Source organism: Salminus brasiliensis, chromosome 6 (genome assembly GCF_030463535.1).
Source record: "Salminus brasiliensis chromosome 6, fSalBra1.hap2, whole genome shotgun sequence".
Classification (NCBI taxonomy): Eukaryota; Metazoa; Chordata; class Actinopteri; order Characiformes; family Bryconidae; genus Salminus; species Salminus brasiliensis.
Genome location: NC_132883.1, coordinates 38,108,732 through 38,125,149, shown reverse-complemented (window position 1 = coordinate 38,125,149; position 16,418 = coordinate 38,108,732). Strand labels below are relative to the sequence as shown.

Sequence of the window (16,418 nt, the reverse complement as noted above, 5' to 3'; positions counted from 1 at the left end):
GAGGGTTACTCTAAAGGCTTGCACAGAACATACAAAGCTAGGCAGATGCATTTACCTTCATTCATTTTACCATGAGTCAACAGTTGCTAGGTCATGTAAGTGAGGTGCTTTACCTGGAATATTTTCATGCTCGTGCTTTTTTAAGTGGCGGTCCAGGTTGGTCTGCTGACCAAAGCAGCGGTTACACAGGTGGCACTTGAAGGGCTTCTCCTTATTATGAATGTTACGAACATGCCGCTGGAGGTTAGAGGAGATGCTAAAGGAACGGTCACAGTATTTACATCTGCAGAGGGAGAAAAACACAGAGAATTAGAGGTCTAAAGGAGGTCCTTGGTCAGTTATGTAAACAGCAATCACTAGCCATAGAATCGCTCACTGTAAACAAGGCCGGCACATTACAGGCTTTAGAGCTCGATAGACCGGGACATGAAACAATACAATGTTAAGGTTTGAGGTTTATTATTAATGCAACACCCACTCTTTTCAAGTTCAGCAAGCTTTCTTCACTCAAATCTCAAACTTCACACTTGAGAGTTATGCCGAGCTCCCCCTTGTGGCTGAGAAAGGCAATGGCGCTTCAACAGAGCTTAAACGTTTACCAGCCGTTTCTTATTTCATTTTTTTTCACAGTAACATTTTTATGTTGCTTAAAAATGAACAATCACAAGCTCTTTTCAGGCAAAACAAGCAGTAACTCAATAAGTCATTTAGCCTCGAGTCATGTTTCCATCTTGTTTCTTCTAAGTGAAAATAAGTCAGCCCTGGTTTTCATGCTTTATGCAAAACCTCAATTAAAACACTTGTTTTTAAAAGTCAGACCACTTTACTTCTCCCTTTCCCTGGTGGCCATAATCATTCAGGGATTAATTAGATGGAATCAAGGTCTGAGATATGAAGTAAAGTCTTCTCCCACCATAAGCTGGATGGGGACTCTTCAGTGGCTTTGTGTATGTGAGTGTGTGTGTGTGTCTGTGTGTGTCTGGCACAGAGCAGCTTGCCCCGAGGGCTACGGCTTAGCCTTCTCCACTACCTCTCTGTGGCCCGCTTGTTCGCGACGACAGCCCATCCAGAATAGGCCGGAGAACATCAATTTAATGTGCTGATAAACAAACACGGCGGCAAGGCCGCGTCAAGAGCCCAGCCGGACAGTGGCCCTTTTGTTGGGTGGCCTGACTCGGTCTGGACTCCCGCAGCCGCTTGCAAGGTTGACTTTCAGGGCTAATTGCTTTGGGAAAATCACTCGTCATCAAGTGCTCGGAATCAAGATGCAGGCCCCTTTTCATGTTCCAATTTATTTTCGCCGGCGTGTGTGTGCGCGTCTGTGCTCGGGCTGATTTTCCAGACTTGGCGCATCATGGTTCATAGAAAATGGTAAAATTCCAAGGCAGCGTTCCTCGTTTTCATTTTCTTTTTTTTTTCCCGCCGGCCTTTTCTACCCCCTGTTTTGTTTATTTTTATTAGCCTGTCCAAGGGGACTTTAAATTACTTCATCATCTTAGCTCTTTTTTTTTCTTCTCTCCGCGTTACAAGGACTGTACATGGAGCGTTACAATCTGAATGGGGTCTTTCAATGGTCAGCCCTAGTGGGCCAATTTCGCTGCAAAGACTAGGGCCGATAGTATCTAGAACAGGCAAATAGCCTACTACAATGAAGCATGAAGACTGCAGAGTGCAGTCCGGGGTTTGATACCGGCTCGCCTCAGCCTTATTTGCCTCAAAGTGGGGAGGGGAGATGATGATGATGATGTCTGCCATTTGTTAGGGTAAATTGTTTCTAAACGAGCTAATCAGGGGATTGTTGCAAAGGAGCCAAGCATGCAGTGGCCGTCTCCCATGGGAGGCTCTCTATCTCTATCACTCTGCCTGCCTCTTAAGCATGGCGCTAGATGTGTGGAACTCAAAAGGAGGTGAGACTCTGTCTGAAGCTGCTTTTACACTGAAAAGGGGGTTTTTAAATACCCCAAGAAGCTACCGAAGCTCAAGGAGATGTTTCAGGAGTAAGATAAATATAAGACACTGTGGTGTAACTGCCATCTTTTTATTATCTGAATGAAGATGCTGAAGGTTCACCACTTCACCAATGTGGAGCTCTGTTTCACTGCTCTCTCAGAAAATGTAGAGACTGGTCACCAGACATGCAGGTTCGAGTTCATTGTACCCCATTAACCTACTGCTCTGCTTAAGGCCACGGCATCCTGCAAATCAAAGACCCCCTCTTCAGAACACCCTCGTCCTCACCAAGAGGGGGCCGTGTGTGGCTGGAAGGGAGCCAAATCTGTGATAATTAAGCGGCTCTATAAACAGCGCAAGGATGTCTCTAGGGCACTATTACCGGCCAACATTGTCCAGAGCTTGCTCTGCCCGCTTTAACTCCAGAACATCTGCACAGACAGAATCAATCTTCTTTCCATTTCTACAGCTCCCCTTTTTTACTCTTCCACTCGTTCTCTCTTTTTCGGCTGGTTCTTCACAACCAGCGCTGAAGCACAAGGCTGGTCGAACAGCAAAAATGCGCTCATTTTTCTTGATGTGTGTTTGCGTCTGAGTGTCAAGCGTGAGTGAAAGCCATTTCTCCTGCTTTGTGAAGTAGGCATGTCACTAGCGGGAATAAACCTTTTGATTATGGGGCAATGTCGACACTTCAGTGTTGCAGTTTCTCATGTTTGGGTTGGAGGACTGTTTGGCCTCGGATTCAGATACCTCTGAGTATATGTGTTGGGGAGGGGTGGGGGCTACGTTTAGGGCTGTGTGTGTGTGTGTGTATGTGTGTGAGTATTTGAGCGGCTTACCTGTAGGGTTGCTCTCCTGTGTGTGTTCGTAAGTGCCTGGTAAGATTAGCCGACCTGGGAAAGATTTTCCCACAGTACCTGTAGCAGGAGAAAACAGTCTGTGATGCAGCTGGAAGTGAACACAGCAGTTCTGCTAAACATGCATGTAAAACGCTGAATGCAGCACATAGTTCTGCTTGTTAAAGATGCTGGGATAAAAGTACTTGAAAGAATGTCAGTATAATCATTACTTCTATCTGGGCTATACATTTGCCAGTGTGTTAAAATACTTGTCAAGTGGGACAGAGGCAAAAGCTCCTCCATAGTTTCTTGTGGCCTATGCAAAAGTGCAATTCTGCACAATTAAACACAATTATTTTCTGATTTTAACATATCTACTTTTTACATTTTTTGACTCATTTATATTGTGTCAGATTTCCATGATAAACGGACCAATAGAAAGGCTCCAAAATTACTTGGAATAACATCTTTTTACACTGATGTACATTGAAAGTTATGTAAGTTGAAATTTTTTCCTTCTCCTGTAACATTGCCATTTTTGAGATACAAGGTTTTGGTGTATATATAGGGGTTTCCAAACTTTTGCATATGACTGTAGTTGTATGACAGATGTATGACTGATCTATTTCTCTATTTACTAAACAAGGATCATGAAAATTAATGTTAAGTGACGTAGTGATGTGAGGCTAATCATATATTATTGCTGTTCCGCAAAAACCTTCTATCACCAATTTCCACTTTCTGACACAGTTTAAATCTGCCAGTTATTCTTTTCATTGTGTCTAAATTTCATGATGAATGGGCCAACAGAAATGCTCCAAAATGACTTGGAATAAAGTCTTTTTACATGGACGTCTATTGAAAGTTCCTTCACAAAAATTCCAGCATTTCATCAACAGAGGAGTTATTCTGTGTCTGTTTTGAAGCTTTTATGATGGACCTAATTAGACAAGACATGAGATAAAAAACATTGTAGATTTATTACTAGTGTGTATGAAATTAATTACTAATATCACAGAATTAGTACCAGTTGTCTTGTGCGTACCTGCAGGCATAGCGCTCCTTGCCTTTGCGTAGGATAGCGTCAGACAAAGAAGGGGGAGGGGAGCGGAAGTTAAAGAGGTGGTGCGAGGAGTGCTGTAGGGAATTGGGAGCGTCCAGTTTCAAAGCACCAAAGCTCTCCAGTTTCTCAGTCATGTTCTCCATAGCCGACATCTGAAAAGGAACAAGGAGCTTCTTATCAGCTGCTCTTGCTTTATGGAAGGTCGGGCGAATGACAGCTGGGTAGGCCTAAGCCACACAATCGATGCTCCTTATGAGGTTTTGCAAAGCAGTCTGATATTTCAATAGAATTAGTAGTCATCAAATTGTGGGTCCTTGCTAGAGGTGTTTGCTAGATTTATAGTCAGTTCTGGATCACAAACTCCAACTCATCCTAAAGATACTAGATGGAGTTCCACAACCCTATGCTAGAGGTTTTATAGACCTCCAGCAAAGATTAGCATGGGTAAACCCATATGCAGCTGCTCAGGAGTGGATACTTTTTAAAAAAAACACAATATGGGGGGTGATAGTCCTATGCACTGTGATTACAACTGCATGTGAGATCTATGTCAATCTTTATTACTTCCACTTGTAGTACCAGTGAAGCACAGGTCAGGAATAAGATAAGATAAGATAAGATAAGATAGTCCTTTATTAGTCCCGAAGTGGGGAAATTCACAGTGTAACAGCAGAAAGGGATAGCAGGACACTCAGTTACAAAAATTTAGATAAATATTTAGATAAATAATAATAATAATAATAATAATAATAATAATAATAATAAATAATAAATAATAAATAATAATAATAATACTGGTAATAATAATAGTACTGGTCCTAAAAGAGCTCCAGTCAGTTCCTTGATTCTGAAATCTGAACCACATTAGGTCTAATCTTGCAGTAAGAACTACTTTCAATGGGGGACTTTTTCTGATCAAGCAGCTTTTAACTCAGACTAAGCCTAATCTGGCCTGAGAAAGTGACCACTGGAGTTCAGATTGCGGCACAGATTAAGACCCCACGCAGATATTTGGTTGGGTCCGGCTACCTGAAGAACCTAATAACTCGGACGGCGGGTGCGGCTCTGACAAGAGAGCAGGGGAGTTTTGCATCATTATGAGACGGGGCGGAAAGCCGGAGGAAGCCGTATATCAGAAGGTCGAGTCTTGATTGTGCTGTTCAAGAGTCACCTCCCTGACCTATGGCACGTTAGCAGCCACTCGAGCAGCCCCCTGGGAGCCCCCGGCCCTCCACTTTGTTCCCGACAAGTCTCTGAGAGAAGCCTCTGAATGAGCTATTCACCTCTGCGAACGGTAACCATACAATGCAGTTTAAGATACCCCTCGCTGATAGCACTTCCCCATTAGATGCAGAACAAAGGCTTCGCTATGTGGCTCGATGGCCAAAAACAGCTTACATCCTTCCCGCTTTTGGAATATGAATAAACATGGAGACAGACACACTGTCTCAATTTATTTGGCCATGTCTGAGTTGCACCTTGATTCCGTCACTCCTCCGATGATTCCGATTTTAAATGATCCTGATACTGTAGAAGTGTTTTCTGATCTAATGTAAACAGTAACTGGAAGAAGGCGAATCAAATCGATCCCATTCTTCTCCCATGTTCATCGCATTAGCAGTGAACCCCATAGGTCTCGAGAAATGTGGAGTATTACATCATCTTCTATTCATAGTGATTCCTCTGTTACGCGTCTGTCACACATTCCAATTGCATTGTAAGGATGTTGGACGTGTGGGAAGGAAATTAGTAAACATCAACATCTCCCCGACATCCGTAACAACGTTCTCATCTCTCAGACCAGGCCTGCCCAGCTGTCCTTGTGCCACCCAGAAGAAAGCAGGCCGTGGCGGCAGAGGGGGAGGATGAGAAAGAATGAGAGAGAGAGCGAGAGAATGAAGGAAAAAGAGGGTTCGGGACTGGGGGGCCGGGGGGGGAGTAGCTCCACATTGATACAGAGCAGATTTACAGGTCAGATAAGACAGTTCCCAACAAGAGAGGCCATTCTCCTGCACACAAACACAGGAAGTGCCTGATGGACATGCAGACATTATCTAGGCAGCCAGGGCAAAAAAATGCTAGGAAGTTATTAGCAGCGCGCCTCAGAGTGGAGCTCCGCAGAAACAATGCCTTGACTAAACTTAGCTGTGCTTCAGCGCTGCACGGGACGACACGCTCCAATTCAAAAGGTCATTATTAATAATATTTTCATTTTATCATTGCTCAAAGGTGGGAAAGGATTGAAATGCTGCCGTAAACAATGAGGGATTGTTTTTTTAAATCAGAGGATAACAACCTGAACTTTGCACACGTGAACGCCAGAAAGGATTGGAGCACTTTCAAGAGTATCTTATTATCTTAAGATAAAATTGAGATTAATTAAAAAAAAAGCACTTCTTCACATGGCTTTACAATACTAGGTGGGTTACGACTTTAAGAAGGGGGACAATGAATGGAATGAACATGGACAGATCCAGAGACACCCATTATTCAAACCTGCAACCTTGTGCTTAACCTTGTTTTAGGCTAGACCTGTTGGGGAATACTAATGTACTCTTTGATTAAGAGTATAGCCCACCGTGGAGATGTATGCAGTGTATTGCAACGGTTGAGATACCTGAGGGTGGAAGAGCAGTGGAGATGGCCTTAGATACTTCTCCTTCAGTGCTCCTACAGGATCTATCAGCTTCCTTTTCTCCACCCTGCTGGACAACAACACAGAGGGTTACGTACGAACGAAGGAGGTCTGTCAGAATCCTCACCTGGCACGTAAAGCATGCACCAGCTTATATCAGACAGAAGCACTTGGACAGACATCCTTGTGCTCGGCCATTCATTGTGACCTACTCGGATTGAAATACCTGTAGATGGGATCCATGAAGAAGGGCGAGGGCTTGGCGTAGTGCAGCGAGGGCTGCTGCTGGGGAGGAGGCGGCTGCGGAAGGGACACCTGCTGCTGCGGCATCTGGGGCTGGTGGAGATTCTGGGACTGGTTCAGCACCGGATGCTCTTCTTTAACCGGCGTTTTGCAGTTTGCGCCGTAAGCGTGGTTCTTGCGCTGATCGGGTGTCGCGCCGTTCTGGCTGGCTCTGCTCCGGCTGCCTATGCTCAGATCCAGAGGCTGCTCCTCGCCACTGGGCAGGAGTGCACTAGAGGGCAAGGAAGGTTTGCTTGAGGGTGGAAGGAGGGCTTTCACCTCCTTCGGCTTGGTGGTGAGGTCAAAGGGTGACTCTGTAGCAGTGGTGGTGGCCATTTTCTGTATGTGCTCACGAGGTGATTTGGGCTCTGGTTTTAGGAACATGTTGGGGTTGAGGGCTCTGTCTGTGAAGGGGTACAGGGAATGTGGGAAGTTGGGCAAGAACTGAAAGGGGAACATGGAATGGTAAGGCAAAGAGCCCATCTTCTTCTCTTGCAAGCCCATGAAACCTGGCCCAAAGTACTTTTCAGCAATGGAAGCGATGGCTTTGATGGAGTCGGTTGCTGCACCTGTAGGTGGGAGTGCTTGCTCATCAGGTGGCGGGAAGAAGGAATGCTGGGAGGAGAGGAAGGGGCGATCATGAGGAAGGTTGCCTGAGCTGGACACGGACACAGAGCTGCTGCTGACCTCATCTTGCTTGCCTTCCTGTCCTGACTTCCTCCGACTTTTCTCCCGTTCACTTTCGGCCTCGCTGTCCAGGTCAGAGCCAGAAACTGTGCCGGTGGTGGTGTCTAGATCGGTGCCACTCGTGGTGTTAACGTCCTCCAAGTCGCTGCCATCAGACATGTCGCTCATTTTCACCTTATGCTTGCCGTCTGGAAAGGACAGGTCCAGCTTGGACTCGCGGTTTTCCTCAGACTGGCTACTAAGGCCACTCCCTGCATTGCCATTGGTGTTGCTAACAGATGTAACCAAAGGGAGGGCAGGGCCATCGATGGGACCATGAGGGAGCTTCCCATCTTGACTGTTACTCAGGGGACTCTTTATTAATGGGCTAGGGGGTAACAATGGTGGCCTAGGATATAATGACGGGGGAAAGATTCCTGGGAAGCCATGGGAAAGGGAGGGGAATGCAGGAGGGGCCGTGGAGAAAGGCAAGCCTGGATGGTGAGGCCGAGAAGGGAAGTAGTCGCCAAAGCCAAGTCCGCCATGATTCAGTCCAGGATGGGGCTTAGATTTGCCCATGATAGGGCTAGAGGTCATAGGGATGCCTGGGGTGAACATGCCTGCAGGACTGTAATGGTTCTTGCCCTCGCAGAAGCGCCGGTGCTTGTTGAGGGAGGAGGTAGTGCTGAACATTTGCCCGCAGTCCTTGCACTTGATCTGGGTGCGGCAGTCTGCATGCATCCGCTTGTGGCGGCACAGGTTGGAAAACTGGGTATAGGACTTGTGACACACCTCACCTGGGAGAACACACACGCCTGATTAATTCTATTAACATACTGTTTTTAATCTCATCAGGCGAATTCATCATCAATGTAAGCAGGTATGCTGGCCATATCAATCAGTCAATGAATTACCCATGCTGATTAACATACTCAAAAGCATAACATACTCTCAGTGGACACACATAGCAGCTGATATTTGCTAAATACAATGATCGATTAGCATATTAATCGTGGTTAACATTAGATTAGATGATGAACAACAACTGAGCCTTGTGTCTATTCAAATACAAGCAAATACATATATACCGGCAGAGTATACATGCATTTGAGCTATGCACACATTGTGACGGCTAGAACATAAAGAAGCCAAGCAAAAAAAGAGCAAAAGATGAGAAGGAGATGGCAGTGTTTCAGCATCAGTAAGTGGACAGCTGAAACACAACAGAGACATTTACCTTTACATGTCAAATGTGCCTGGGCCATAGACAAGCCTTATGGGCCCTCAAAGGAAAATGCACAGTAAAGAAACAAAAAAAGGGAAGCGGAAAATGGAGTGAAAAAGAGGAGAGCGAGAGGAAGCGAGAGAGAAAAAAAAGAAGAGAGAAACGCAAAACAAATGCGGAACAGAACAAAAATGGCTCTAAAATTTCATTTTAATGTTCTGACCTATAAAACAACAGCTGTCATCTTGGGGAGGAGTTAGCCGGGAGGCCGTTGGACACTGGTAATTGTATCTGAGGCTTAGACTAGCCTGCTCAGACTTACACATGAAAGGCTTGACACTGCTGTGGATGTGCTTGTGTTGCTTGAGGCCCGAAGAAGTGGCGAAGGTCTTGCCACACTCTGGGCAGGTGTGGGCCCGGGCGCCGACGTGCTGCGAGCGGATGTGGCGCTGCAGGTTGCTAGGGTCTGTGAACACCTGGAGGAGACATGGGGAAAAAAATGGGGCCTAAACACTAGGGGTCCACTGCCAATCACATGCTAATATGGGAAAGCTGTTTTTTCAGGGTTACGAAAGGCAGGTGGAGCTTACCTTGTCACAGTTTTCACACTCAAATCGTTTGCCGCTGTCATGTGACATCTGATGACGAATGAGGTTCGACTTCCAGTTGAAGGCTTTAGGGCATTGGTCACACTTGTACTCCCTCTCCTCTGTGTGCACCACCATATGCTGGCCAAGACTGTGACGAAAACATTGCAAACATAAACACGCATATATTTAACAGTGTTCTACACTCTAAGCACAAAGGGTTCTATATAGTACTGGAATGGGTTCCTTGCATCAGTTTTTGTTAACAGTCCACCCAAGACATATCAATACAATGGAGATTGGCATTTAAGGAGTCCTGTTCTGGCTCCTTAAAGAACTTAAGGAACCCTTATTCCTTATATTCCCTATAATCTTTTTTTAAAGGTTCTCTAAAGAACTACACCCTTAAGAAAGGGGTTCTTCATTCGTACTTTAGTAACGTCAGTGGTTCTAATCTCAAAGAACCATTAATATAGTTGAATGGTTCCTTGTCTGGTGAAGGGTTCTTCAGACTGTTGGAAAAGCTTTAGTAAGACGGGTTACATACCTTTTTAAAGTGGATGTCAAAGAACCCTTTTTCAGTATTATCTAGACCCTCTTTACTTAGTATATGCACAAGAGGTGTTCATTGTATGTGAAGAACCTTTTAACCAGACAAAGAACCATGTATGCAATTATATGGTTCTGTGAGTGTTCTGTCACTGTTCTATACAGAACCTTTACTAAAGAACCCTTGAAGAACCCCCTTTTTTTTAGAGGACCACCATAGGTGATGTACCTGTACTCGCTGGGAAAGATCTTCTCACAGTCTTTGCACTCATGCACTGGTTCGTCGCTGTCCTCACGCTCCTGTTTGAGGTCTTCACTTAATGTGTCAAAGATGGAGTTTCCACTGCTGCAGGAGTACTTCTGGTGCCTCCGCAACTCCAGCTTTGAGGTGAAGAGCTCGTCACAGTCTTCACAGCGATACATCTGCTCATCTGTGGCAACAGAATCAAAGCACCCAAAACATGAGATACCAATAAAAGCCACTGAGTGCATATTTATAACCCAAGAATACAATATGATGCATGTTTCTGTGGATTCATTTTAATACCAAGCTTGTTTTATGTAAAACGGGCCGTTTTTCCACAACAATGTGAAACGATTGCACTAATATTTTCATAACTCACTTAATTTTGTAAAAATCTCGGCCCAGTGTAAAGGAAGTAGGAAAAAGCCAAAGGAAACGACGGCATACTTTCCTGTTTTAGGGCCACGAACCTTTGTTTAATAAAATCAGTTTTTTATGACCAAGGTCAAACAAATAAAAAAAATGTGGCAGCTTTTTTCCATGGTAATATCCTGACTTAGGTGCCAAGTTCAACCGTTTTTCGAGAGTATTTTCAAGCTCAGCAAGCTTGAAGAGGTCCAGGACGGAGAGGTTGCCAAGCTCACAAGCGGGGGAAAATCAACAGCCAGGGTATGACCCCTTGGCGACCGCCATTTTCAATTCAGTAAAAAAAAAAAATCCCTCCTACATAGTCCATTTAGTGCATATGGAGTATGATGTGCGCTTACCAAGCTAAAGTGGGTGCTGCTCCATTCAACACTTCAGCCCCCTCCATGGTGCGCTGTTCTAATGCTATTCTAATGTTTTTGTAAGCGAGCTCCAAAAAGCCTGTAAAAAGCCTCTAAAGCCTGTATTTATGCTTTATTGCCTTATTCAAACCATGCATTCTTTGCTATGGTCTAATTCATAGCAATGAAGCACTGTTTGCTGAGTGGATTTTAAAAAAAACTAGGTAAGGTCAGAGTAAAGAAGGCAACCAGTTTAGTTTAGATGTCGTATTAAACACTGACTCAGTACCAGTGGACTGTAGTGGTTTTCTCTCTTTTTGGGAGAAGGGCATTAAAATGAATATGTGCATTATCTCTCTGTCCCATCTGCAGCACTGAGGACTGGGGGGGGCGCTGGAAAGAGGGGGGGGGGTGGGAAACTAATAGCTCTTGGAGAGAAGTAGGGGGAACACAATTATGTGCAGTTTAGCGGCTAATCTGTGAGCATGGGTGAGGTCCCCCGAGACTCCTCAAGCCCCACTCCAAATTCCAGCACCGATAAGCCAAGAGCAAGAGGAGGAGAGCCCTCTCCCTCTCTCTTTCTCTCCCTCCCTCATTCTCTTTCTCTCCCTGCTTATCTGTTGGCCTCTCAGACTGTCTGACAGATTGACTCTCTTGACCAGATTCACTCCCTTTTGTGCTTTTGTCTTTTCTTTTTTTTTTGTCCTCCAGAATGCTTCCTTCGGCGTTCCGTCTTTTCAACCAGTCGGACTCTGCTGAGCCTGCACAGTATCTTTCGATGGCTCTCTTTCTATCTCAGCCAAGATCTCTCACTTTCTCTCCGTCTCCGGGTCCTCTCTCTCCCACATGCTCTCTTTCTTGTGTTTTGGCAGAGAGATCTGACGATGCGTATCTATCAGACAAAACATTTTGTGCGCTAGACAATGACTGTGGCTATAGCAGATACCTTAAACCGCGTGAGCTGTTTTAGACTGACTCACGACAGGCAGTCCTCGTAGTCTCTTATCCGAAATCAAAGAGGAAAAATATGAAGAACAGATTATTCCTCTATTATTCTGATATTGGCAGAGGTCTGTTGGACAAATGTAGGTTAGGCCATGTTTAAACATAACCAGGCTTCCTTACTGTCAATGGGTTTATATAATATGCCTGATATAGAGAATATATGTATGTACCATTCTTGTCATGCAAAAATCTGGTATCTCCTAAATGGTAACTGTGGAAAACTTGCAATAAAAATATTTTATTATTATATCATATTGGAGTACTCCTATTGGTCTATTCATCATCAAATATTATGACAAAAAGTGAAATATATATATATGAAAAAATATCAATGTTTGCCATGTACATACGGTTTTAGTCTACAAGCTAATTATCTGCTTTAGTAGCTCAGTAAAACATGAATTTAAATATTACAAAATAAATAATAACTAATTTACATCTCCATATCTCTCCTCATGGGAGTCTAAATATTACTTATAATTCATATTCAACACCTGGCTTACAGATGTTAAATCAGATGATCTGGTGATGGAATTGTACAGATCCATGCGCTGACTGGAGGCATCCAAGTATCCTATCTCACCAGATCTCAACTACTTCTGTCAAAATCCATAATTCTTGTCACTTTTTACCGCATTTATGTTTTATTTGCATCTGTATAAAATGAACTGTTTTTAATTTCATCTAGAACAAACCCTCTGGATGTGCTTTACAACATGAACTGACCTCCCCAAAGCCACCTGCCCACTCGTTCATTCATGGCATATTTCTTTGTGGGAGAAATGAACGCAGCTCAGTGGGCTATTTTCCCCATTCTTAAACTGGAAGCTACATAAACTACATTTACACACACATCCCACAGGGAAATCCAGCAGGACTTGCCTTGCGCAGCTCTAGCAGCTCCTCCACTGTAACGCTGACCTGAGTGCTTGACTGTGTATCATACAGCAGTGTGCAGTTTGGTTAAAACACTGCTTAATGATGTGCATTAATCTTACCTTCCAGGTTGGGTGCCATGGAGCCCTCGGGGAAAACTCCGTCCTTCATATAAACCAGCAGCTCCTCCCCAATCTCAATATCTCTAATAGCTTTATAAAAAATCTGGGGGAAAGAAAGAGGGGCGAGAATGAGATTCTGAAAAAGAGCACAGCATCTACTCATCCTTAAGATTTTTTTCTTTTATTAAATGATAACTTCATTATTTCTATGCTGATTATTATCAGTCTGTAGAAGTATATGTTGCTGATGTAATGCAGAAACCTTGTATTTCCACTTTATATTTCACTTTTTGATGTAATGTAAAAAATGGCAGTTGTTCTTTCTTTACATTGTGTCAGAATGTCATGAGGAATGGGCCAAACTATATATATATATCCACCAATATATTATTATTATTATTATTGTTATTATTATTATTGTTATTATTATTGTTATTATTAACATCATTAAAACTGTGTGGTATTATTTTAAATTATTATTATTAATTTAAATAAATGTGAAATATATTCATAATTTTTGTGATAAAGCACAATAATAACACTAATTATTAACACCCAACATAATCTAATAAAACTGTGCAAGCGCTGCATTTTAACGAAACACGAGGGCCTCACACTCACAATATTTCACGCGCACACACACACACACAAACACACACACACACACACACACACACACAATTTCCACCTCTATTAAATGAAACACAGGCACCAACACTGAATCTAACCAAAATAAGCACGTGATAATAAACATGATAATGATCATAAACACGCGCGCGCACATATACAAAACACACACACACACACACACACACACTCACTCGTGTGTTAGAGACTGCAGTACTCGACAGGAAAGCGCAAACAGTGCCGCTCGAGGCGCGGGTTCTCAGCTCCGCGCGCGGGTTCTGCTGTTTTAGAGGATGGATGAATCCGGCTGCGTTTCTACTCGCGTGAACATTTCCAAAACTCTTCACACGCGCGCTAGTGCTCACGTGCGCGCTCGCCGACAGCCCATCGGCATACAGCGCTGTGTCGTGTCGTGTTTTTATGAACGTGGTGGTTAAGAGGCTTCTCCTGGATCACTGAACAGTTTGGCGAGAGAAAGTGATAAAAACCGTAAAGCCGTGAAAACGGGTAAAACAGTCGGAAGCAGCCGGAGCTTAACGGAACAAATCATTCATCACAGAGAGGCGCAGAGAGGCGCTGAGGCCGGCAGGGGGCGCTCCGCACCAGCACAGCGCAGAGCACAGCGCAAACACCCCCCCCCCCCCCCTCCACTTCTCAGCCTGTGCTGGGACACACAGGTGGGACAGAGAAGTAGGCCAAGACCCTCCGCTTCACAACAACACGGGGCAGAGAGATACCCCAAAACACACACACACACACACACACACACACCAACTTCATACTGTTATTACTGGTAATATTACTGTTATTAATACTGTTATCAGACTGGGAATGTGAAAATACAGCAGGCAGGTAAGATACAACACGTCTGACTATTTACTGTTCTACTCGTAGTCTTGGCCTATTATTAAATAATAATAATAATAATTATTATTATTATTATTATTATTACATATATTGATATTATTGGTGTCATTATTGTCGTTATTGTCAGTTATGTCTGGAACTAATAATACATATTATTATAATAAATATGTTATAATATAATAATAACGTAAACAAATAACTTCTTATATCTGAGCCTTTACTGTTTAACTCGCAGCACTTTTGTTATTATTATTATTATTTAATTAACTATTATTATTACTATTATTGCTATCATCATTATTATATGACGTTATTATATGTTAACAATAAATCACAGTATATAATATATAATATATATACATTTTTACGTACACATGATAATAATTATATATTATTATAATGAATATTATTAGACTTCCAGTACATGCCAAAGCTAAATGAGTTTGCGCTTATGTGAATTCACAAGCTTGAGTGTTTTTATTATATTTGTATTTATTAATAATAATAATAATAATATTTTTTATTATTATTTAGTTATTATTATTATTATTATTATTATTATTATTGCTGCTGCTGCTGTTCTGATCAGTCTAGGTGTGAGTAGTGAAGGGTAAGTATATGATAGCTGACCTTCTGCTCGCAGGCTTTGGAAAGTTGTCGAGCGGTGGATCTGAGAGGCTCCAGGCGCGCGAGCGGTTCGGTCCCGGTAGAGTTCACCACCCAACCCATAGCAGCGCGAGCCGGGGCTCAACACGGAGCAGCCCGACCCTTCTTCCGCCAAAACACACGGAGAGAGACGGAGAGAGAGAAAGAGGGAGGGAGAGAGAGAGAGAGAGAGAGACAGCGCGCTAGCTACCGAACAAGTGAGCGAGAGACGAAGAGAGACAGAGAGAGAGAGAGAAAAGAGAGAGAGAGAGCGAGAGAGAGAGAGAGACAGACCGGTCGTGCTCTCGTGCACTCTCTTCTGTGTATCAGCTCCGGCGCCTCTCCTGATGAGCGCTGAGGCTCCTTCATTAGCGAGGTCCCCCCCTCGCTCCTCCCCTCTTATCTCCTCCCAGGCTCTTCTCCGCGCGCCGCTGCTCTCAGCACTGCGCTCATCCGCCGCGGACGGACACTGCCCCCAACCCGCACCCCGCCGCATCCTCACCAGCCTCGAGCTTCGATCCTAAGCACAGCAGTACGGCGGCAGCGGCAGCGGCGCGCTCGAGCACACACCTGGCTCCGGCTTTAGACTTGAGCTTCCACTTTTCCACTCTCTCTCTCTCTCTCTCTCTCTCTCTCTCTCTCTCTCTCTCTCTCTCACTCTCTCGCCCCTCTCTCTCTCTCTCTCTCTCTCTCTCTCTCTCTCTCTCCCTCTCTCTACCAGTTTTCGTTCCAGAGGCCGCTTCGTATGTTTACACTGTTTACGCTTACTGTAAACATTTGTGCACGTGCAGAAAATGTTATTTACGAAAAAGAAACCATTGCGGAGAGCAGCGCGTGCAGACTTTGAGGTAAAATAATTAAAAACAATAATTAAAAACAAAACAAACGCAGCCTGCTTTTATTCACGTTTACATAATACTACTTTTTTACATACTACTACCACTACTACTCCAAATAATAATAATAATAATAATAATAATAATAATAATATAATCAGCAGTACGGACTTTTGAGACTTTTATTATAGCAAAATAATAACGGTGTATTTTACTGTATATTAGGCATTTTATCATACAATTTGAACTCTACAATTTTAAAATCAATAATTTCGATTGTAATAATTTCACTGAGCTGAGCTAAAGAGGTCTTTTGGTCTCATGACATGACACTTTATTTTTAAAAGCATTCATCTATATGATCTCACTATTTTTTTTATTAAAGTACACAATAGAATATTTTGTATTACTATTCAATAAACCCAATTAGTAAATACTGTTACAATATTTAACAGAACACAGAAATAATTACATTAATACAATCAAGGTAATTACAGTCCATCTATTTATCTATCTATATCTATATGTTCAGTGATCTTGTTATATTTAGTTTATTTACCCAAGATATATATTCATATTCCTGTCATATTTCTTGCACCCTGCTCTGTTTTTTGAACAATGCTACTATTTGCA

The 16,418-nt window shown here is 43.3% G+C and overlaps 1 protein-coding gene across 8 annotated transcripts in view; it reads right to left on the bottom strand.

Annotated features, from left to right (window-relative positions):
• prdm16 (PR domain containing 16) overlaps positions 1-16,418 on the bottom strand; it is a 248,700-nt gene that overhangs the window by 9,353 nt on the left and 222,929 nt on the right. For 2 of the 8 annotated variants that reach the window (XM_072682297.1, XM_072682303.1), the window contains exons 5-13: positions 12,811-12,913; positions 10,026-10,227; positions 9,251-9,398; positions 8,884-9,136; positions 6,714-8,250; positions 6,470-6,557; positions 3,835-4,004; positions 2,790-2,867; positions 114-283 (exon numbers count right to left, since the gene is read on the bottom strand). In XM_072682297.1, coding sequence (XP_072538398.1) covers positions 114-283; positions 2,790-2,867; positions 3,835-4,004; positions 6,470-6,557; positions 6,714-8,250; positions 8,884-9,136; positions 9,251-9,398; positions 10,026-10,227; positions 12,811-12,913 — 2,749 coding nt within the window. Of the gene's footprint in view, positions 1-113; positions 284-2,789; positions 2,868-3,834; positions 4,005-6,469; positions 6,558-6,713; positions 8,251-8,883; positions 9,137-9,250; positions 9,399-10,025; positions 10,228-12,810; positions 12,914-14,934; positions 15,533-16,418 lie in introns of those variants that run through there. The other 6 variants (XM_072682304.1, XM_072682298.1, XM_072682299.1 and 3 more) reach the window with 6 other exon arrangements.